The sequence below is a fragment of the Protopterus annectens genome, chromosome 1.part1 (genome assembly GCF_019279795.1).
Source record: "Protopterus annectens isolate FY-2018-M chromosome 1.part1, PAN1.0, whole genome shotgun sequence".
Classification (NCBI taxonomy): domain Eukaryota; kingdom Metazoa; phylum Chordata; order Ceratodontiformes; family Protopteridae; genus Protopterus; species Protopterus annectens.
This window is the reverse complement of record NC_056726.1, coordinates 355,334,401-355,358,292: the sequence shown is the minus strand read 5'-3', so window position 1 is coordinate 355,358,292 and position 23,892 is coordinate 355,334,401. Positions and strand designations below refer to the sequence as shown.

The window sequence follows — 23,892 nt, the reverse complement described above, 5'->3', positions numbered from 1 at the left end:
TTCCTACTCTCACTACAGATCACAATGTCATCTGAAAACATCATAGCCCATGGGGACTCCTGTCTGATCTAGTCTGTCAACCTGTCCATCACCATTGCAAATAAGAAAGGACTTAGAGCTGATCCTTAATGTAATCCCACTTCCACCTTAAACGCATCCATCACTCCCACCACAGACCTCACCGCTGTCACACTACCCTTGTACATATCTTGTACCACTTTTACATACTTCTCTGACACTCCCGACTTCCTCATACAATACCACAACTCCTGTCTAGGCACCCTGTCATATGCTTTCTCCAAGTCCACAAAATTACTTTTACTAGTAAATTTACATAATTACACTTACTACATACAATCACATTAATAAACCAGATAACTATCACTATAAAACATCCGTTAACATTACTTCCTTCCCAGAAGCTTATACTCCACCTCCAAAACCCTAATGATTAGTAAATTCAATAACAGCTCTAGAGACTCATTTTACATGAACTATGCCTCCAAGCTCTGGAATACATTGCTCCTTCCACTGAGTTGGGTAGATAAAATTTCACAATTTATCTGAAACAACTACTAACAGGAGCACGGTTTTGCCCATTTATCCCACCACGGTAAACTACAACTGTAGCTGTAAAAACTTTCTCTTCCAAGCTTGACTATCAGCCACATTAGTGCAACTTATTTTTCCTCCATCAATTCACACACTTTTACTACCGTTCTCTCTCAAACTCCTACACAGCTCTGCCACTATCAAAATTTTTTCTGCCTAAATAGCTATCTACTCATTCATTATGCTACCTCTAAATTACTGCTACCTTCAGTATACTGCACTATGCAATATCAGAGTTCTTATTATGTATTACATGTACATTAACAAATATAAAAAATGCACTTGTATACAATTTCTGAATGTTGAACTTCCACCTCAGAGCTGAATTTATCAAAGTTTTGTTACTACAGGTGGGAGGGTGGCCTAATGGTTAAGGTGGTTGCCTTAAAAACACAAGGTGCAGGGTTTGAGTCTCACAAAAGATAATTGGCTAAGCTTAAAATGGCTCATGGCTCAGGAGTACTAGTTCAGTAATACTATGTTCTATGAACACTATGTATTGATATCTGCTATTTATGTGGAGCTTTTTTCCTCAGGCCTCCACTGAAAAGGGGTTTTTGCCAAACCCAGTTGGACTCTCCCAGTAAACAAAGGCAAATAAATAACAGCATTTTTCAACATGCAAACAAAAAAAAGAAAAGAAAAGAAAAGAAAAATGATATGTTTGTCATCTTCCCATCACTGACTGGTTTATATAGCATTCTCCACAAAGTAGAAGCATACCGACTTCCCAGACCTGCCTGGTGTATTTTGATATTATCTGTAGAGAGTGAAACAATTTGTGGAACCTCTGAAGGGTGTACCCCAAGTAGCTGATTACCCACTATTAAAAAGTCAACAAATTAACTATGCCAATTGTTAACTTGTATGCTAAAGCAGCATAGAAAGCATTCAAACTCTGCCCACCCTGCACAAGTGTAAAATCAACTCAATCCAAAAACAATTCACCAAGTCAAAAGAAGCAACGTACCATTAGAGGTATACCTTGCCATCAATATCCAAAAGATGAGGGGAAAATTTAGGATGCATTGCACTAGCACAGTTTGGTACTGCACTGCACATACTGCCAATATTTGGGATACAGATTTGCAGTACAACTCAGATCACAAACGGGAACCACAAAGTACAATTGTGCAAATTAACTTAGCATAACAGTAGATGTTCATATGATCACGGTTGCATTGGCCTAAGGTATATGGAATGTAATATGCCAAAAATCAGATGTCTGGCCAGCTTCCAAAGTCTTCCACACACCTATATGAATGTTACAGCCTTAGGATGAGCAGGTGTGAAAAGTAGATGCATCAGTGCCAAATATCAGAGCTTTCAGAGATTTCTTGCCTCTTACAGCAGGACATGTACTAGGAAAAGAGGGAAAAAAATAGAGATTCCAGCCCTAACAAAAAATAACATGGGGAAGAATGGAAAAATGCTTGCATTGCAACATTAATCTATTCAAACATCTAATGTTATGCTAAATTCATTACAAAAAAAAAAAACATGTTATGTTAATCATTAGTTCACTAATGCAGTAGCTTAAGCTATACAGGATAAATACCAATGCTTAGAAAGACAGGGTGGGGAGGGAGGACAAGATGAGTGACAAGGAGATCCTGGAGAATGATTATAGCAAACCCTGCTCTGTCCCTAGAGAAAGTGCCTGATAAAGGTATGAAGAGAAGAATGTGATGCTGCCTTGAAGACATTCCTGGGGCCCATATCCCTTTCCAAAAAGCAGAAGCCTTACTACAGTGGGCTTTGACTTCACCAGGAAATGTCTTGTCATGATATAACCTATAAAACTGAATGGCATGAAATGACCACTTGGAAACAGTCTGTTTAGACATTACTGTCACTTTAACACCACCAAGTGTAACAAATGGCTATTTGTCAAAGATACCCTACCTCTGGGAAAGATGAGAGAGATTTAAGTCACCATAAGAGTTCAAATCAGCCTTGTGAGCTGGTTCAAAAGAAAGAAGTGTAAATTTTTCCACAGTTTTCTAAGTGAGAAAATATATAAAACACTTTCAGAAAAGTACAGTTTTGTACCTACCATAAATGTAGATGTTCAAGTGCTAATACAGCTGCAGTAATCACAGATGGGTTCTCTGCCGTCAGGTGGGTCTCGATCTCGGTCAGAATTCCAGTCTAGGTCTCTAGGCCGGTTTTTGTTGCTTTTTTCCTGACGCCAGAGAGGTGGTATAAGAGATAATAAACACAGCCATTTTCTTCTTTTCTTCTGTTCTTCTTGCCCCAGTGCCCCATGAGGCGCAATATATATATATATATATATATATATATATATATATATATATATATAATATATATAAATATACATTAATATACACAAAACATCATATATCAGCAAGCTGCAGCGTGTAAGAAAATATAATATAGCAATAACCCAAATGAAGAGGTTGAGACCTGGGCAGACCCTGAAGAGGGGAAGGAGGAGGGGAAGGAGGGCTGAAGGTATATAAAATTTAGCACATCATTTATACATTTACACAAGGTCACCATGTTCATCTGCTTGCGCATCGCATCACAGATGGGTAGAATCCTGCCAAAAGAATCCCAAAAACTATACAGTAGGTGGAAGGATGTATTGTGAGAATGCCCTGCAACAGAATGCCCTGCAACACAGCAGTGGCAAAGCCTGAATAGTTTTGGGCAGGTGGTAGTTTGTGAAGGTATTGTGAAACTCCAGAACAACGCTCCAAAATATCTTTAGTATTCCCTCAACTCTATCGAAGAGTCTGTAGGGTAGCTGGAGGCTGTAGAGGTGGCTGTGGGGACTGATTTCCATGATAGGAGTAAGGTCGGATTATATTTGAATGGAGTGTTTAAACCATTTTGCATGCAGTGGCCCATCCATTTTGAAATTGTCTGTACTTGGCTTCCTTCTTTAATTTGTCCACATTCTAACGTTCACAGTTCCTTTTATGGATGTCTAAGAGGTATAAGCTTTTGTCTAAAGGCTGAGGAGGTGGGCTGTCTATTTCCCCTGTGCTGCTGATTTAAAGTAAAGGTAGGTAGGTAGGAGGAGGGATTTAGTGTGACCCGGTTAGGCAAGGGAACTGGATGACCGTGGAAACCCAGTAAAGAGGGCACATTCATGAGGGGAAAAGGTGAGAACCCTACGATGAGGGAGGTAGGCTTGAGAAGGAAAATGAGGTTTCCAGAACAAATATTGCAAATGCTGGAGGCAGCTATCCAAAAGGAAGCAATGTTAATTTTGTGTAAATCTGTTAAAGGGATCCCATTGGTATTGGTTGTGGTATGCAATTAGAATTTTTTTAGATGTGGATAATTTGTCTTAAGGGTCTGAGATGTTTCCTGCATCTGAGCCGTATAAGATTCTTGTGGAAATGAGGTGTGGATTGAGAGTCGTGTGAGGGATGACGGGAGCATCATGGTCATGGATTGCTGTAAAATGGGAGGTATGTGGGTTTTCTAGTTATGACAGAACACGGCAGCAATCCAGTTACTGCTTAGCCCATTTTTTAGCCTTCTTTCAGTAGAAGGCCTTCACCTCCACCCTGATGGTTTAGGGTCTTCCTTGGAGAAAAGGGTCTGGTTGTGGTGTTATCCTCACCCCCTAGGCAGTTGTGATTATGTTTTCGCTTGATCAGAAGACAGGGCTTGGCAGAAGAGGCATTTCAGGTGGGGCCAGAGGTATGTGTGCAGCTGTGTGGCATAGGCTCCTCAGAGGTGCCTTTTCCAGCCTGGAGGCAGTAGGGATATCAGTAGGGAGTTACTCTTGTCTTGCTTTGCACCTGGGGCAACCAAGGGCAGAGGAGGCAGAGGTCCTCCAGTCTCTTCCATGCTGTTAGCCTGAATGAAAGGCGCCCAGTCTCCAGGAACTTGGAATGAAGGCAACTGGATGAAAGAATGATCCATCCTCAAATGATTCCTGGAAAGGGCTGGGAGGACGCGTGGCCTCTCTGAGAAAAGTGATTATCTTTGTAAAACACTTGGTGGTGTCCTGTCACTTTTTAGCTTTTTATGTTGTCTGCTTTTAGATCCATTCTGCCACGGTACTGTGGACCTGGTTGATTGATCTTTCCAGAGCCAAGTGCCAAAGTGTTTCCAAGCTATAAGTGTCATGGCTAGTCCTGTGTTCCTTGTGAGATGTGTTCCTGCTTGTTTGTTTGTGTACCACATCTGTTCTTATCAATTGTCTGTTCCTGCATGCAGGCCCGGGTTGAAAGGCTGTAATTTAAGTCTTGTCTATAGAATTTTCTTGTTGTATTTTGTTTTTCTTATGAAGGAATTTTCTGTTGCAGGAATGAACACGGAGCTTTAATTTTGGCCAGGAAGCGCATGCTTTTGTCTGTTGTGATGACTTGGTTGCTTTGAGGTGTTTAGAATGGTTGTCCTGTGTTGTTTGTTTTTCCTTCTTGGCCCATTGCAATTAGAAATGTAAGTTGAGTGTTTGGAATTATTGGTATTATTAGCAATTGCTGTTGTGCTAAAAGTAAATTATTGTATTGTTTTCAGAATATGCAACTTTGTTCCTGTTATGCAATGGGTATTAGATGCCATAGGTTGTGCAAGCCTGCAGGATTTAGCTTCCAGTAACTTTGCCATTTTTTTGCAGTAAGTCAAGTGCCATTTTGTTGTTAATTGCCCTGAGATTCGAGTTATTTAGGATTTTGCATGATTTAGTTATTTTGAAAGCCCCAGGAAGTTGAGATTTTCCCACTGGGTGTTTTCTTCTGTTGTGTGTTGTTGATGTTTCTGTTCCAAGTGCTGTAGTAACCGTGTTGCAGTAGCCCAGATTATGTAAGGATGTTCCAGCAGTGGTCTGTTTTCAGATTGCCAGATAAATAAGATAAGAGTAATCTGTTACCCTTGAAGCAGTAGGCCAAAATGGGTCTCCAGTCGGTTCCTTTTCCTTGGTACCAAATAGCCTGGAATAAAAAAGAAACCTTGTTCTTGAGTAGGTACCTCTCTCCTCTTGAATGTCTTTGAGCTTGCAATTTGTAGTTGTTGTGCCTCTGCCCCTTTGATGATGGCATGGCAGGTAATTGCCCTCTCATTTTAAAGTGTGAAAATGAAATCACCTTCCACCTCTGTTTATAATATCATCATCCATTTGTTGTTTGTGTCAATACACCAATTACTTGTACCATAATGCCAGCTTTCCTCCTTTTTCCAGCTGAGGCTTGCATGGATGGGAAGGGAGAAGCACTACTGGTTCATTTGAAATTCAGGGATCCACAGGCAGACATACAGATACAGCTAAGAGATGAATCTTAATGGAAGAGTAAGGAAGACCAAAGGACTAATAACCAAAGCTGACAACCTTAAAAGGATCTTGTTTCAACCATGGCACCAACTAGAAAAATACTTTCCACTTAGCCATATATGATTTTCTAGTATCAGGACATTTTGTCTTCTTTAATACCTGTTACAAATCCTCAGAGAAAAGATACCTAAAGACATTAGGATGCTACCATCCATGATGTCAGTTGTAGAATTTTCAGGTTGGGAAGGATTTAAGAACCTCAGTCTTGTGTGAGTAAGCTTTTGGCAATTGCCCTTGGCCATTTTCAAAAGAAGGGAGAAATACTGTCAACTGGGCCAAAAGGTAACTACCAATAACAACATCTGGATCTATAAATAACCCTGGTTATCCGAGGAAATGGTGGGAAAGCATACAGGAACATTCCCATCCATTAGAATGAGAAGGCATTTGTCTTCTAGGCCATTTTACAAAGGGTCCTAAAACAGAACAGTCTGTTGTGAATGGAAGCAAACAGATGCACTGACGAGCTCCCCACAGATGGATTATTTCCTGGAAGACTCCAGGATACAATCTCCTCTTGTGAGTAGTCTGACTTAGTCCTGTTCAACTTGTCTGTCTCAAAATCCAACTTTGCCAGAATGTATGCAGCCTGTAGGGAAGGACTGTGTTGAGCTGCTAGTTCACACAGCTAGTCTGCAGAGATGGTTACATCTGGACCCCCCCATTTATGTACCACATGACTGTAGTGTTGTCTAGGAAGACTAATACAGGTCCTGGACTCCAGAAATGGTTTAGTAATAAGACAGCATTTCTTTGATATTTATGTACTTTCTTTGTCCTGCTTGCTCCACAGATCCTGAAGTTTCATCCATTTGGGTACAACTCCCTGTGTAACATCTGACAAATTTATGGTTACACATTGAGTAGGGGTGGGAGGGAAGAAAATGAGACCCGGACTGAGGGATAACAGATGCACCAACCAGTGAATATTTCTCTTGACAAAGGCTATCACTGGAATCTGAAGGGTGTGTCTGTGCGCGCTGCTTTTGAGTCCAAACTGATTTGACGAATCATTTCAATTTTCCTCAAATTAAGTGTGGTTAGAGGACTTGTGAAAACCAAAGAGGACGTGAATCCTAAAATCCCAAGAAAGCCCCCGACTAGTATTACAGTTTGGCTGGAATATGTTTAACTGTTCTTGTAAAAGTCTACTTTCCTGAGGTAGAAAGTGTCATTATAACGGATGTATCTAGGAGCAACCCAGAAAAATTATTTTGTGAGGTGGAGTAAGAGATGGCTTTTACTTATTTTATGTTAACTCAGTAAGTGAACTGGTCGAAGCACACATTTCAGCTATGACCTGGGCTAAGCAGGCAATGACAATACATATACAAATAAATATTTTACAATAACATTTAAACAGATTAAAAATACATATGGTATTTTAAAGTAAGAGTTAAAAAAAAAAATCTGACTAATTGCTCCTACAGATGGTAACAGACAGTAAGAAAAAAATGAATAAATGGTGATATACAGATACAAAATTTAATCATGTTTCAGTTATTTTAAACTGAAACAAGTGCATAAATTTGATATGTATACAGCATTAAAAGACAACAAACAGAAGCTGCTGTACTATGTGCACTACAATAAATAGGGAGAAATCGTCACTGTAACAGTAGTAAAAAGAAGTTCAGTTACACTAAGAGCTAAAGTCCTTGCCCCTTCTCCCTTAGCATGTTATGTTGCCAGTATACAGAATGAGAGATATTTCCAAGTTTGGAGTTATAAAAGGAAGGGGATACACACAACAGGAGAATCAAATGTACAATAATCAGATTTTTGGAAGAAGGGGATTGAGGCAAAGAAATGTATTAGAATCTCTGGAGCGCCTACATTCTAGGTTCACTTGAAAACCCTGAATGAGAAACCGGTTGTTGTCAAAAGAGATTCTTAATAGCCTAGAAGGCAGTTTACAAAGCTAAGCCAAGTATCTAAAGTAAAATTGTGTACGCTCTGTAACTTGTAATGGGCTATTACAGGAGATGGACACTTTGTAAACACTCTTGGAGCTGTTGATAACCTAAAGTGTTAAGCAGAAAACTGAAAATGTGAACCAGACAGAAAAATTGCTAAAAAGCACCTGAAGTGTTTGAGAACTGGAATGTGATCACAAGCATCTGTTAAATCTAGCATTACTAGGAAACTGAAAGGAGGATTGAGAGGTAACAATTGAGAGAGAGCATTCTGAATTTTGACATGAAGTCTCAGAAATGAAAGGTCTAGTACATAAATCCAAGTCCCTTCTTTCTTTGAGACCAGAAAAATCTTTGAATAAAACCAGTTTTCCATTTGATCTGGATGGACAGGCTACATTACTGTCTGACATAACACTTGATCAAATTTACAAGGAAACAGAAAGGACTGACTGAAAGGATGGAAGGGAATCCTTTGAAATGGGGGATTGAGTCTCACTGCCAGCTGTAGCTTTTGTGAATAACTCTCAGGACACAGCTGTATGATTGTAATCGGATGGCAAAAAGGGAAATGCAGCTCTAGGTTTTTGGAAAGCTTTACTGGGTTGCTAGAGTGGGCAAGAGACAGACTGATGGTAGGTATAGCCAATCTGCTTTTTTAAACTGTCCTTAGACTTGGGAAAGCCCTCCTTTCTTGTTAGAGTGTCTTTGCCACTGCTTCCTGAATGTTTGCTTGACTATCTTCTGATGAGATGATACTGTTTCTTATAAAAGGACCCTGGGGATAGAAGGAAAGTTGCTATGATATTTCAGGATAGGATACTGAAAAATCTGAAAAACACCCTTGGATTATCTAACCTCTTTCATCAGATGTTTTGAAGGCCTCAACAGGGGAAGGCCCATACAACACATCTTTATTCAGAGGTGCATTAAAAAGATCAGCTTTTACATCCTATTATACAATTTTTGAAATATAGCCAAGCAAATCTCATAACTGAGCCAGCGTCAGCCATCCTGGACACAGCATCAGCTGTGTCATACAAAGATTTAAGAGTGTGTTTAGAAACCACAGACAGAAGAAAGTAAATAATTTAAAGATGCCCTAGTGTCAGAGGAAGAAAAATGAACATTTTTTTTTCATATTGTCAAAAGAAGCCAGAAGAAGTAGGTCTCCCCGGGGGTAAGTGATGAGGAAAGTTTCTATTTATGTACTTCTGACGTAGAGGATTTAGAAATGTTTGAAAATGCTTATTGTTTGTTAAATGATAGGAATGTGTGCTTTAAAAGTACATTTATCCCCCCATACAAATGAATCTGTTAAAATTTTCATAGAAATGGTGAAGTTTGCTGTAGAGCAGCTGTGTTCTAACTTCTCTGCAGCGAAGCGTAAAATAAGTTACAATTTAACAAAAAAAGAATGGAAGTCTCGCAGGAGTTGGCTAAAAGGAAGGATTTAATTGTTAAACCCTCGGATAAGGGTAATAAAATTGTAGTAATGCAACATACACAATATCTCCATATGTGTATGGAGCATTTACAGAATACAACTGTATATGAAGTTAGTAGTATGGAAATTTATTGTAAAGCAGTAGAAGAATTTAGACAATTGTTAAACAAGGGACATCGACTGGGATATATTACAGAACATATGGCCAAGAAAGAATGTGATTTTGACAGAATACATATGGCCACATTCTACTGCTTACCCAAATTACATAAAGATAAAAGAAAAGACCCGGAGAGATCTACAGTGTCAGCAGTTAAGTACTTTCTGCACAATATAGGAATTATTTTACATAATTCCCTGTTTCCATATGTGGCCAGATTACAATCCTATATCAAGGACTCCTTTGACTTTCTGTAGAAAATACAAACTGTCCACCGGAATCCACACATGTATTGGATATCCTTGGACGTAAAAAGTTTGTATACCAATATTAAACACAAAGATGGAATTGCAGCTATACAATATTTTCTGGAAGATACTCCAGTATGTAATTATATAGTAGAATTGTTAGAATTTTGTCTTCTTAATAATTGTTTTAGTTTTACAATGTAATATACCATCAACTACAAGGGACAGCCATGGGGGCATCTTTTGCCCCCATGTATGCAAATTTATTGATGGGAAAATTTGAAATGGACTATGTATATAAACATTGTTTTTTTTCAAAAATATGTTATATTTTATTTTCGATATACTGATGATTTAATATTTTTATGTGAGAATGGAAAACAATGTGTATGAATTTTTAAATGATTTGCATAATAATGAGTACGGATTGCAGTTTGATGGACTACAATGTGGGACTTCAGTGAATTTTTTGGATTTATGTTTATGTGGGGATCAAGAACGTTTTATTAAAACTTCCATTCATAGAAAATTTATGGATGGTAGTCAATTTTTACATGGTACTACTTGTCATCCAGCACACAATTTCAAGCATTACCCTATGGGGAACTGTTAAGAGTCTATAGAATCTGTAATAACAGTACAGATTTACAGAAGGAAGTAAAACGAACAATGGCGATGTTTACACAAAGGGGTTATGATAAGAACATTTTAAACAGGGCAGTTGAAAAAATTAATCGTACTAAAGAAAGAGGAGGCACATAAATTGTAAAGCAAACTAAAACGAATGAAGAAAATAAAATATTTTTTTGCAACTACATACAATATTTTAAGTGAAGAAGTTAAAGTTATTGTTCATTATTGGAATTTCTTACAAAATGATGTATTGTTACAAAAATTATTAATAAAAAAATATGTATGTCACACAAGGGGGGACAGAACTTAAAAGATATATTAGTTAAGGCTTATTTTATACTACCGGATGTTAATTTAGTTAGGTCCCCCAGATTAAATGGCACACTGGCATGTAATAACTGTAGTACATGTAGACATATTGTGCCTGCCTTTACTGAGATAAACAGAAAGAAGTTTATGGTGAATGGTAGCTATGGGTGTAATACAGAAGGTATTATCTACTGTTTGAGGTGCCCTTGTAAATCTTTATTATATAGGACAAAGTAAAAGAAAGTTTAAGGTGCGAGTACAACATAGAGATATAAAAAAGAATAGAATGGAAAGTTCTATAGCTATGCACTTTTTTGAGAAACATGATGGGAATTATACTTTATTACAGGCAACTATTCTAGAGAAAGTTTTTTTAAAAACTGGTGATGAAAGGTTGTTAAAAAATGTGCTGCTTTTCAAAGAAGCAATTTACATTTTACAATATAACATGTTACAATATAACACTCTTGCTCCAGTAGGACTTAACCTGGAGCTAGATTGGAAGTGTTAAATTTGATTATTTTTTATTGCTTAATTATTTGTTAATTGATGTTGGGTGGGTATATAAAGGGAAGATTTTTTGCTGTATTTTGTATTACTTCTTGAAGGCTATTTTGCCGAGGCGCTAAAGTGGATTAAATATTTGGATCTAAGCCTGGTGTTGTTTTTTATCTTCTTTCTTACTGAGTTTGCTCAGTGTTCGTTGTGGTTAGTTACTTACAGTAATTTTGTCTCTTCTATGTATCTTACTGAATTCTTAAAGAGTTCAGTGAAGTGGAGGATGAGTGAGTGGCCATTATTGAAGGGATTCGCACATCCACTCACTTAGCTGTCTAGATGGCATGGCAAGGCTCTATACAGTCACCTCAGGCTGCATGCCTAGTATGAAAAAGTTGATATTTTGATTGAAAAGGAAATGTGTATTTGTTCACTGACTGATGTGTTGTGCGATAGGCAGAAAGGACAGATTTTGCAATTTGACTGGAATGCTCACAAATTTAGGCTGTCACAGAATATGTAGAGAGAGAAAGGACTTCTGTTCTGCCACCTAAGGAAGGATTGCCTACAATTATCCAGTTGCCAAATTATTACTTCTGGCACCAGGATGAGACTTAGGACATACTATTTTTGAAATGGTTTGCCTCTCTAGCCTCATGAATACTTAATCTGGTGAATTTCAATAAATATGACTTGCAGCAACAATATGAGGTTGATACTGCAAATACTATCTAAATTTTTTGCTGTTAACTACATTATATTGGAAATACAATAAATAAAATATTTAGGCTGTCCCAAAGTTTGCTGGCATCAAATACATGAAATAAACTTATCTTCTGCAACCAAACTAAACTAAACTATACACATTTATCAGGTAGCCATGTCATACTGGATTTTGGTAAGGGAATTATGATACAATACTTTGACATGACATAATTCTTGCTCTCTCTCGCACTATACGTTGGTGACTTAAAATGTGTGTTAATTTTAATCTCAAAAATGTTAGCATGAAAACAAACGTGGAGAAACATAAGCTTTGGGTAAACCAGCACCCTATTATCATCTGCTTGTTTTAAATTACACTTACTGCAGAGTTTTGCTACCTGGTTTATCAAACAAGTCCTTAATTCTAGGTCACGCACTTACAGTCATTCCCAATGTTCCCAATGCCTTTTGTCTCATTGCCATGGCCATCCGTTTCTTTTCTGCTCTTGTTTCTCTGCGGGCTGCATCAATTTTCTTATTAACTTCAGCATGTTCTCGCAAGGCCTCTAGAAGGTTTTCAGCTAGCGTTCCGATGCCCTCATCACTTGACACCTGTTCCAGCTTGTGAAGATTTGGAATGGAGTCCTTTCCAATTAGAAGCTATGAAATACAAACAGTTGCCATTAAACACAGTTTCTCTACATATACAAACACACAGTAATACTTACAGCTAGTGGTGACAAGTTCTAAAGAAAAGAAATACAGCAGTTTAGAGCTGATTTTTATACAACTCTGTTTTTGAGGAACTGATGATACTATTAAAGGTGCTACAATTCCAAGATGGATATCACTAGATTAATGGAGTTGTCTAAAAAACATGTAGTGTTTTTTTACCAGATACATTATCCTGATACATCTCATTTTCTGATTTTTAAAAAGTTTTTTTTCTTTACTTATTAGCAATATATACTCCCATATTTTTGATGGGAGCTGGAGTGAGCCTTTATTTTCAACTTGCACTTGAATGTGTGTGTGCTCAAATGTTTTAGGGTCAATGATCAGGTAATGTACAGTACTAAGGGTGCTCGGCAAAACTGCAGATGTCCGAGTAACAGGATCACTGCTGCAATGTATTCATTAATGAACATGATTCATCTTCAATGGACTTTTTTAAGACAAGGTATCTAGAGCAGTCAGGTGTCTCTAATCAAGCCTAGGGAGCTCACCTCCCCCACCACACAAATCAATATGAAACAAAAAAGTAAAGAAAACGTATTACATATTCAGTTATTTTTCTTTCTTTGTTTTGAATATCAACTAGTGTTAATTGTACCCTTTCAACCCAGCCTGCAGATGGGGACCATCTAAAAGTCAAATAGTAGAAATGGGAATTAACACAAGTAGTACAGTGCATAAACTGAGCAAACATACTCCTACATCCTCTCACCAAAATAGACCTCAAAAAAGAACAGTGATATAACTAAACTCCCTACAGCAAAATGTACAGTTGTGTAAATTCCACTTACTTGTAAGAGTAGATGTTCGTAAAATACACTGCCTCACTGGCATATGGGTAGAAGTTCCTTTCTAACCTCCCTCTAGCAATCTGTCAAAACTTGGAAATCCTCCCACTGCCTGTCTGAGATTGAGAACAGCCAATTACCTGGCAGGTTCAGGACAGCCCTTCATATTTGCAGACAAGACCCATTAGGTTTTCTAGGTTCCAACAGGTAAAGCAGAGGAGAACACAAGCTTTGTGAACACCTACTGTTCCATACCAAATGCCATGCCACAAACACCGACACACCAAAAAGGCTACTGAATAAAAATGACAGCAACTTCAACCACCAAACTGTACACACCCAACAAAGGGGAATGGGAAGGTACTGTGAGTAAGGCAGTGTGATTTATGAAAATCTGCTGTTACAAGACAAGTGGTATTTACACAGCTGTTCTATGTTCAACAAACACGCTGCCTTATTGGCGTATGGTTAGATCCCCAAAGCTTACCAAACTGTGAGGAGGAAGGGTAAGAGTCTAGGAGTACATGGAGAATGGTTTTTGCAAATCCTACACTGGATATGTAAAAGCATCCAGTTTGTAGTGCTTTGTGAAGGTAAGGACATAGGACCAAGTTGCTGCCTCTAGAATACTTCGTGTCTACTACTTTCCAAAATGTCACTGATGAGTAAAAGATCCAGGTGAAAAGTGCCTTTACCTTGCCTAGCTTTGTCTCGTCATGGTAGGTATTAACAAAAAAAATACCAGAGTGTAGCCAACATGCAATGAATTGTTCAGAGACAGGATGACTTTTCGTTCCCCAGAAAAGGAAACAAAAAGCCTTTTGGCCTTCCTAAATGGCTTATTTCTGTCAAGGTTTTCCCCAACACTTAGGTTCCAGTAAAAACATAGGAAAATAAAAGAGACTGCTAGACTGAGAAGACTGAAACCACTTTCGGCATGAAAATAAGGATAAGGGCTAAGCACAACTCTATTCTTCAGACTACGAAATCAGATAAGGTTGCCCACCATGAGAACTTGCAGCTCAAAAAACTCACCTTGCAGATTTGACTGCAATTAGCGAAACAGTTTTTCCACAACAAGAACCCAAGATCAGAATGAGCTGCCCATTCAAAAGGTGGCAAGGTCAATTTTTGAAAGAACATTACTGAGGTCCCACGAAGGAGGAATTTTCTTTATGAGGGTAGTCTCATCTGCAATACTCCTTTGATGAACTGTTTTACCAAAAAAGAGGAAAGAAAGAAGGGTATCCATTGACAGACTAGCATAGATGGCCACTAAAGGCTCCCTAATGGATACATACACTAAGTTACCCTGAAGTAGCTCACACCAAAATTTCAAGAAAAGAGGGTATTAATCACAACGAAACCTCTGTTTCCATTCAGGCATTGCTTAGAAAAAAATCATCCATGTGTACACATAAACTTTCCTAAAAGCAGGTTTTCTAGCCTCCTTTAACATCTGCTGCAGAATTTCATGACTTAAGTGCCTAAAACAATCAAGATAAATTCATCCAGTCTGTTAACTGAAATTTCTTTGAACTGGGTGCATCAGTTGCTCCCGAGACTATTTGAGCAGATAGAGTGTAAGGAAGTCTGTGGTACTTGCCTTTGGCCAATACCATTAAAAGGGATAACGAAGACTGCATGAACCAACAGTGGGTCAACCACACTGATCTTTGGTACTTTTCTCTTTCAACTTACAGAAGTACTTTGTTAATTAGTGCAAAGGGTGGAAATGTATACGGGAATATTCTGGTTCAAGGGAACAAGAAGGTGTCTATTCTCCAAGCATGGGTGCAAGGATATCTGAACATAACTGACAGCTGTCTATTTTGAAAGTAGGAGAACAGATATATTCGAGGAGTTCCCCACATCTAGACTTGATCCTGGAAAACTACTACCTTGAGCTTCCACTCATGGGGGTCTTGCCCAGGATCTGCTGAGTCTGTCTGCCACAACATTCTTCTCTGATAGGATGTATGATTTCTAAAAAGACAGAAAACTGAGAATCCTGCTCCCAGGCTGTCATTGCCAGTTATTTATTTTACATTTGTTGACCGGGATAGTCCGACTGGATACATGTCCATTTTCAGTGGAGGTCCGGGGAGAAAAGCTCCAAGATAATAATACACACTGAACATTTAGTAAATGCTAGTTTCAAGCAGATTACAGTCATAAGCAATACCAGCATTTAGCACATATAGTACTTATTATAAAACACTTTACAAAACATAACATTATTTTCAAAGTTAAACATACATAACATTACATTCAGGTTTAAGACACACTGAACAGTAGTTATACAATTGATCCTTCCTGAAATGGAGTGGCAGAAAAAAGCTAGAAGTAGTTGAAGGTAAGGCACCTAAGAAATAGAGAGGTCACTAGTCGGGGTTAGTGCAAGGACATAACCAATGAGTTTTGAAGTATTTCTTGAGTTTGTTTTTGAAATGAGTTAGTGAGGGTTCTAGGGTCAAGTCAGCTGGGAGTCTGTTCCATATTTTTCCAACAGTGTTGGCAAACAGAGTCCCCAGCTGAGTAGTTGGATTTGTATGTTTGAACTAGGAGTCTAGTGGATGATCGCAGTGGCCGGGTGCTGGTGTAGGGGCTGATAATATTTTTTAGTGCAGGTGTACTTTTTGATTGGTAAATGACTTTATGTGCCACTATTAGCTGGTTGAACTGCAGTTGGCTTGGCAGTTCAAGCCATCCCAGGCAATTTAGGTTGTGACAGTGATGTGTCCGGTAGGCTGTGCCAGTAGCAAATCTGGCAATGTGGTTATAGCAGGATGATAGTTTATTAAGATCTGTTTTGTTTAAGTTGGAGAATAGAGGTGAGGCATAGAGAAGAGTTGATAGCAGATGGGAACGAGCAATTGCAGTTCTAGTAAGTGGAGTAAGGAAAGGTTTGATTCTGTAGAGAGCGCCAAGTTTTTTATTAATGGTTTTGATAGTTTGATTGATATGCGCATCAAACTTCAGGTTGTCATCAACTATGACACCCAGTAGTTTAGTTTGGGCTTCTGGGGAGATGATAGCGCCATTGTTAGCAGTTATGTTGAAGGCTGGCAGGAGGGTCCTGCATGTGGGGGAGAAGAGGAGCAACTTAGTTTTGTTGGGGTTTAGGATTAGATGTTGACTGGAGATCCACTTTTCCACTGTATTGAAGGTAATTTGGGTTAATGTGAATAAAGCAGCTGGTGAGGTGTCAGAACAAATCAAGGTGGAGTCATCTGCATATTGAATGCAGGTAGCATCTGGGATGACTGAATGAAGGTCGCCGATAAAGATGGAGAAAAGAAGGGGTCCTAGTATCGAGCCCTGGGGGACTGCTAATGTGATGGGTAGGCGTGATGATAGCTTGTCCTGCCATAGGACTGCCTGCTGCCTGCCCTGCAGGTAGGATTGAAACCATTGGAGTGCATGGTTGTTTAAGGAGAAGACCTTCAAGGTATTTATAAGCATTTTGTGGTCAACCATGTCAAAAGCCTTGGATAGATCTAGAAAGAGTGCTGAGGATAGTTTGTTATTATTGCGGTTGTGGTTAATGACGTTAGAGAAAGAGAGGAGGACAGAAGTAGTACTGTGGTGTGGCTTAAAGCCATGCTGAAAGTTGGCACTGAGTAAGACTTTCTACCACCTAGTTTGTTGAGGTACCATGTCACTGTGGTTACATGCATAACCACCAGGAAAGGGCCTGGAATTCAAAGGTGGCGAGGGACTTTCAAGGCATGAACACTTCCAACATCTCCTAAATACTGATAAACTTCCATGTGACCTTGGGCCCACAAATGGCTAGTACTTCCATCACTAATGGAAAAGTTCCACAGGTGAATTTGCATGAATGTGTTTGGTCAGACTGTGCTGGCACTGGTGGGGAGAAAAAAAAGCCCTGGACTGATACTCAGCTGAGCTCTACAGCACTGTAACACTCATCTGATGAAGGGCAGCACCAGCAACTGGGACACAATACTGACAAAGACGGTGCACCCAAAACATCCTCTGCACCAAATGGTTTGGTACAGACCCGCAGGATGTGTCTGACCCTTGTGTCATGCACAGCTGTAATACTACAACCACCCCAGGGGACAAAGAGGTAGCAGAAGGCAAGTGATCTGACAGCCTTCCCAAAGCTAAGGCTGCTGTAAAATCACAAGCCATAGACAGAGACATTTTTTTTGGATTTATTCTTTCATTTTTTTTTTTTTTACGTGCAGATGGGGAAGATTTTTTTACGTGCAGATGGGGAAGATGATGGTGGTGGTGGTGGGTCTGAGTTCAATATTCACCCTCTAAATAGCAATCTGAAGACTGTTTCTGTAGGGATACTATTCTGAACACTGCATTAAGAAAACAACAGTATTTTCAGTAACACAGTTCAAAACACAAAATACATGCATAAAACACTCTTGACTTTGCAAAAAATGGCTAGTTTCAGTCTAAATAAATGGATGCAGCCTAAAAAGTCAAAATCATAAACTGATGAAAAATTCCTATCAGAAATGTTTAGCACACAAAATGGTACCAAAAATAATCTGAAGTCTATTACTGCAGAGATTAATATTCTAAAGACTGCACTGAATAAAAAAAGAAGTTATGTATTCACCATAATGTTCCATGTTTGTAGACTGTCTCGCCCTTCATTCTTGCATATGGGTTCGGAGCCAATCCTCAGCTCCGACTTGGCCTTTTTGCAAGCTCAAAGTCTTCTAGTTGGCTCAAGGCTAGGTAGGTATCCCCATGGTGCAGCAGTACAATCTTCAAATCTTGTCTGTTGCTAACTATAGCGAGAAAAAAAAAAACAAAAACTATGCAGAAAGAACTCAATAATAAAAGGTCTCCACTTAATAAAAAAAATTTCGGTCTCCAGATCCTTCCAGGATGGGGGTAGGAGGGTGGGTTCATAAGAATGAAGGGCGAGATGGACTACAAACATGGAATGTTATGGTGAGTAAATAACTTCTATATGTTTTGTACTCCTATCTCGCCTTCATTCTTACATAAGGGACAGCGTCCCTAGCATCTTATTCTTGGGTGGCTCACGGAAAAATACTCCCGAGTACCGTGGAACCAAAGGATGCTCTACCCCTGAAGGTCAAATCCAATTTGTAATGAATAATAAATGTGTGAGGGGTAGTCCATATTGCTGCTGCACAGATATTATCAATTGGGACCTTAGCTTGAGAGGCTGCAGAAGTAGACTGATCTCGTTGAATGAGCCTTAATTTTGAAAGGTAAAGGCTTACCATCAGAAGAGTAAATGTAGGATATACAACTGGAGATCCAATTAGAGGGGGTCACTTTGGAAACTGGGAGACCTAATCTGGAGTCGGAGAAGGAAACAAATAACTGGTCTGACTTCCTGAATTCCTTGGTCCGGTGTAAATAAAATCGTAATGGTCTATGAATGTCCAACTGATGAAATCTGTACTCTGCTGCGTTGGAATGATTAGGGAAGAACACCGGAATCCCTATAGATTGGTTCAAGCTGTTATGGGAGCACACCTTGGGGACAAAGGATGGATTAGTACGAAGAGATACTCTGTCTTTGTAAAATATCAAATAAGGGGGTTTGACAGATAGTGCCTGTAACTCTGAAACTCTTCTAGCAGATGTGACTGCCACCAGAAACAATGTCTTCCAAGACAGAAATTTCAAAGGAGATGAATGAGCTGGCTCAAAGGGTGGAGACGTCAATTTGGATAGAAAAAAGTTCAAATCCCATGAAGCAACCGGTTCCTGAAAGGGAGGTCTCAATAAAGTGGACCACTCATGAGGCATCAAGATTGCCTGGCTGAGTTTGTCGGCTGTGCATCGCCACAAGAAAGCGCTGGGAAGATATCGCCCATTTCCAAACCTAAACAGCCTCTTGACAGAGTGGCTATGATCTGATTCTGCCTTATTTGTTGAGGTACCACACTACCGACATGTAGTCTGACTGTATTGCAATCGTCCCAAGAGGAAGAAGGTCATGAAGTGCTTGCTACGCCAGGAGCACTGCCCTGATCTCTAGAACACTTGATATGCAGGTGGGCCTCATGATCTTGCCATGTACCTTGCACAGTCCTGCCTAGATAGTACCCCCCCACACCCTATCGGTGAGGCATCCGTGGTCACAGTAGCAATGGGTTGGCGAGGGAGAAATGGAGTCTGTAAACTGATTGGGTTGGATCCACCAAATGAGGTCCTTCTTGCAAGATTCTGTTAACAGAATGTGATTTAGGGGCAGTTGGAAGGACCACTGGGATGAAAGAAGCCACTGAAGAATCCGCATGTGTAGTCTGGCTAAAGGCACTAGTAGTATGGTGAAAGTCATGGCCCCTAGAAGTTTCAGAACAGTCTTTGCCTTGACTTTTCGGAGAGGGAGAAGATGGTGAATTTGTTGTACAAAATTCTGTGCCTTTTCTACTGGAAGATGAGCCAACATGGCTACTGTGTCTATTTCTGCGCCTATAAAAGTCACAAATTGAGAGGGCGATAAGGCAGATTTTACCCAATTTACAGTAATCCCCAACTGGGCACAAAGTTGAATAGTGGCATCTCTGGTCTGAATAAGTAGATGCCTGCTGGGGGTGGTCAGGAGTCAGTCGTCCAGATACGAAAACACCTGGAATCCTAGATGTCTGAGGTGAGCTGTCACTACTGCCATACACTTGGTGGACACCCTGGGGGCTGTGGTGAGACCAAAGGACAGAGCACGAAAATGGTAGTGACTGGCTCCCAGCCAGAAGCACAGATGACTCCTAGACGCTCTGCCCATTTTTATAGGGTACTACACGTCTTGGAGGTCTACTGAGCATATCCAAGTGTCTTTCCCTAATAAAGGGAGTATAGACTGCAGTGTCACCATCCAGAACTTGTCCTTCTTTATGGATTTGTTTAATTTGCTGAGGTCCAAGATGGGCCTCCAGTCCCCTGTAGGTTTTGGCACTAAAAAAATCTGGAGTAAGTTCCGAATCCTACTTGGTCTGCGGGGACGGTTTGGATGACTTTGCAAGCAACTTGTTGATTTCTACAGTTGCCTGAACACTGTGATTGGGTGGAACATCCGGGATCCTCTTAGGGATATGAGGTGGAAGAGAAAAGGGTATGCAGTAACCTCTGGTGATAATACTTTGTACCCATCTGTCTCGAGTGATACTTAGCCAGGCTTCCGGATACAAAGAAATGCGACCCCTGTTACTCCAGAGAAGCACAGTCAGGCCCCACATCAGGAGCGCTGGTAGGGTAGGCCCCGAAACGAATCACAGCCTCCCTGGTTTTGCAGTCTGCCCCTGCGACGTGTACCATTTCCTCCTCCTCCTCTGCCTCTGAAGGAGGAGTCACCCTGTGCATCCTGGAAAACCCCCTGGGACTTCTTGAACCACATTTTACCACCTCTCTGACCCTTGGGATATGGTCTAGAGGGGATGGTAAAATGTACTCCCATGGCAGAGAGTGATTTCCCTTCTTGCTCGCTCTGGGTGAGTGTGTCCTTTACCTTGTGTCCAAACAATGAAGAACCGTCAAAGGAGGCGTTGGTAAAAGTAGACGAACGGCTCCGCAAAATTACACAAGCATATCCAGGAGTGCCTCCTTAGGGAAACTCCTGAACCCGCTGCCTGCTCGTTCCATTGGCTGCATAAGAGATCAGCCTCATGGACGAGTTAACAATGGAATTCAAGGTGGACAACTGAGCAGACACCTTTTCAGGGACTCCTTCAGTGGTCCTTCAGTGGATGTACCTTGTAGAGTCTCTCCTAACTCCTTAAGGAGATCTCTCTGAAGCTCTGTAGTGTGTGTTAGTTAGTTCAGCGATCTGAGAGTGAATGCCCCTGATGAAAAGATATGCTTCCCGTATCTGTCCATCATTCGAGACTCCTTATTTGGCAGATAGACATACGTCTCCGCTAGCTCCTTCTTAGTAGCTGCCGCCACCACCATGGCATCTACGGGAACACCCTTTGACAAAAATTCCTTCTCCTTAGGGACTGACAGAAATTTATTAGGTCTCCTGGAGACTGGCTCCATGACATCAGGAGTCTCCCACAGCATCCAACTAACAAGCTCTAACAGTTCGTCAAAGGGTGGAGACACCCAAGAGGTTGAAGGTTGAGACCCGAAACCCTTCAGGTACACCAACTCCTCATCAGAAGGGGTAACAGTAGGCCAGCCGCACCTCTGCTTAAGGATCTCTAAGATGTAAACGAAAGAGACATCATTAGAGGATGACTTGGGGGACCCTTCTGACTCCTCGAGGTCAGTGTCAGAGGTAAGAGACTCATCCTGGGAGTCTACATGTTTCCTCTTGCATGTCCTCTTCCATGGGGGCTCCTCGGAAGGGTATTCCGGGGTGGTCTCGGAAGAGTGGGGGCCACCAGCTGGAGGCTCCTGAGGCTGCAGGTCTCTGCTGTCCAGAGAGGGAGTAGGTGCTGAGACGGAAGTAGGTGCGCGAGGAGGAAGAGTGTTGGTACCCCTAGGTGGAGCTGATGATCAGGACAGCATGCTCCTCATCATCTGGAAGGCTTACCTCTCCAGCTCTGAAGACCTCCCTGGCTTCAAAGAGACAGAAGACACCACTGGTTCCAGAGCCATCGGCTCTGAGACAGATGTAGGGTCTGAGGTCACCCCTAGCTGAAGCACCGAGAGGAAGGCTCGGAACCAAAGAGGTCCAGTTCCAGGAGTTCCTGTTGGGGCCAACTGGGGAGCGTCAGCTCCTAGACACCACAGATGGCACCCTATGGTGTCGGAGTGGAACTCTACTGAGAGACAACCTCAGGGGGAGCTGGAACCGAGGGTTCCATCAGTGGTACCGAGCACTCCGGCTCCAAAAGCTGGGTTGGAGCCAACAGCATTTTCGGTAAGGCAGATGACTTCAGGAGTCTCAGCACTACTCTCTCCACATCTTCTTCTGATAAGCTCCTGGAAGACAGTGCGGGAGAGATCTAGACCTCTGTAGTACAGGGGACCTTGGTGTAGGGGAGACCGGCAAAGAACCAGTAGACCGGCTCCGATGTCTGCTATCAGTGGTCAGCTCCAAACTGCCTGGTGCCAACACTGTAGCCATAGTAGTAGTATCCTCAATCAGTTCCAAACTCAGTGGAGCCGAGGAGGAAGAAGGCGTGTCAGTTTTACAAACTTTGGGAGGCGGTTCTGATGCACCAGCTGGCGCCGGGAATGCCTCTTGGAAGTTTTTGACTTGTCTTTCTTGGAACCATGCGATTTAGAAGAGGAGGAAGAGCTGGCATGGTCTTCCTCAAAGGAGGGCTTAAGGAGACCTTTTACTATCAGTTTATTTCTTCTCTCCTGCAATACCCTGGCACTAAATGAGTGACAAAACAGACACATTTCCTGTAAATGGATAGCCCCGAGACAGTACACACAGTTACTGTGGCCATCCATAATGGACATCTTCTACGAGCATTTCAAATACTTTTTAAACCCAGAGGGTTTATGATCTTTAACCTCCTTAGACATATCACTGAAGATGAAGCCAAAGAGACACAATCAAACAGAGAGAGAGAGAGGATTAAATCCTCTAACTTAAACGGGCCTAGCCCTTAAAGCACCAGCAGTCACACAACCACGATGACTAGGTTCTCTAACTCAAATGGCCTAGCCCTGGGTAGAAAGAGAAGGGAGAAACCTAGGTCCTCTAACTAAAATGGACCTAAAAGTGGATAGGGGTCAGAAATAAATTTAGTAAATCGCACACACACACCAGAAAGAGTCTCTATATAAAAACTAAGCCTTATAAGAGATAAGGGTTGAAAGTCAGAAACCCTGTTCAGCCAAGACAAATATGGCACAAAACTATGCGGACTACTCCACAAAAAAAAACAGCTTAAGCTAACAACACAGCACACTGAGAACACTATAGCTAAGCTATACAGAACCTTGGTTTTTGTGGCAATAAAAGAAAGATCTTACATCAGCGTTTATTCTTCATTTGAACTTGGATATTTATTGGCTCTATCCCCGAAGCTGTGTTCTGTTTTGGTATTGTTTGTTACAGCTTCCCTCAGGTTCGTGGTTTTTAAGCTATACAGAATACTAAACACACAAGTTAAATAAAGCGCAAATGTGCCTAGGACACTAAATATCAATGATATCTGAATGACTAGAGAAAAAACACTTAGGGCAAAATGCCTAGACAGAAACTAACTAGCACACAGGATACCAATGAGAACGACAAGGCCAACGACCAACCAGTTTCTCAACAATAATTATCTGAACAGGAAAAAATACACAGCAAACAGCTAAACTATCTAAACTATAGAAAACGACACTCGTAAATGTTACATAAATCTAAGGCTAAAAATAACATGAAATAGCAAAACATTTAGCAAAATGTGTTAGACTTAGCCACGGCCAAGAACAAGCACATCCGAACTCCTCGACGTGGCAAACGAGATCAGGATTGTAATGATGCACACCATGGGATACCTACCTAGTCACGAGCCAACTAGAAGACTTTGAGCTTGCAAAAAGGCCGAGTCGGAGCTGAGGATCAGCTCCGAACCCATATGCAACAATGAAGGTGAGATA

At 40.7% G+C, this 23,892-nt stretch overlaps 1 protein-coding gene across 1 annotated transcript in view; it reads right to left on the bottom strand.

Moving 5' to 3' along the window:
• Positions 1 to 23,892, bottom strand: part of UBR4 (ubiquitin protein ligase E3 component n-recognin 4) — a 3,959,899-nt gene that overhangs the window by 209,478 nt on the left and 3,726,529 nt on the right. Inside the window, 1 exon segment of the mRNA XM_044087073.1 lies at positions 12,284 to 12,502. Coding sequence (XP_043943008.1) covers positions 12,284 to 12,502 — 219 coding nt within the window.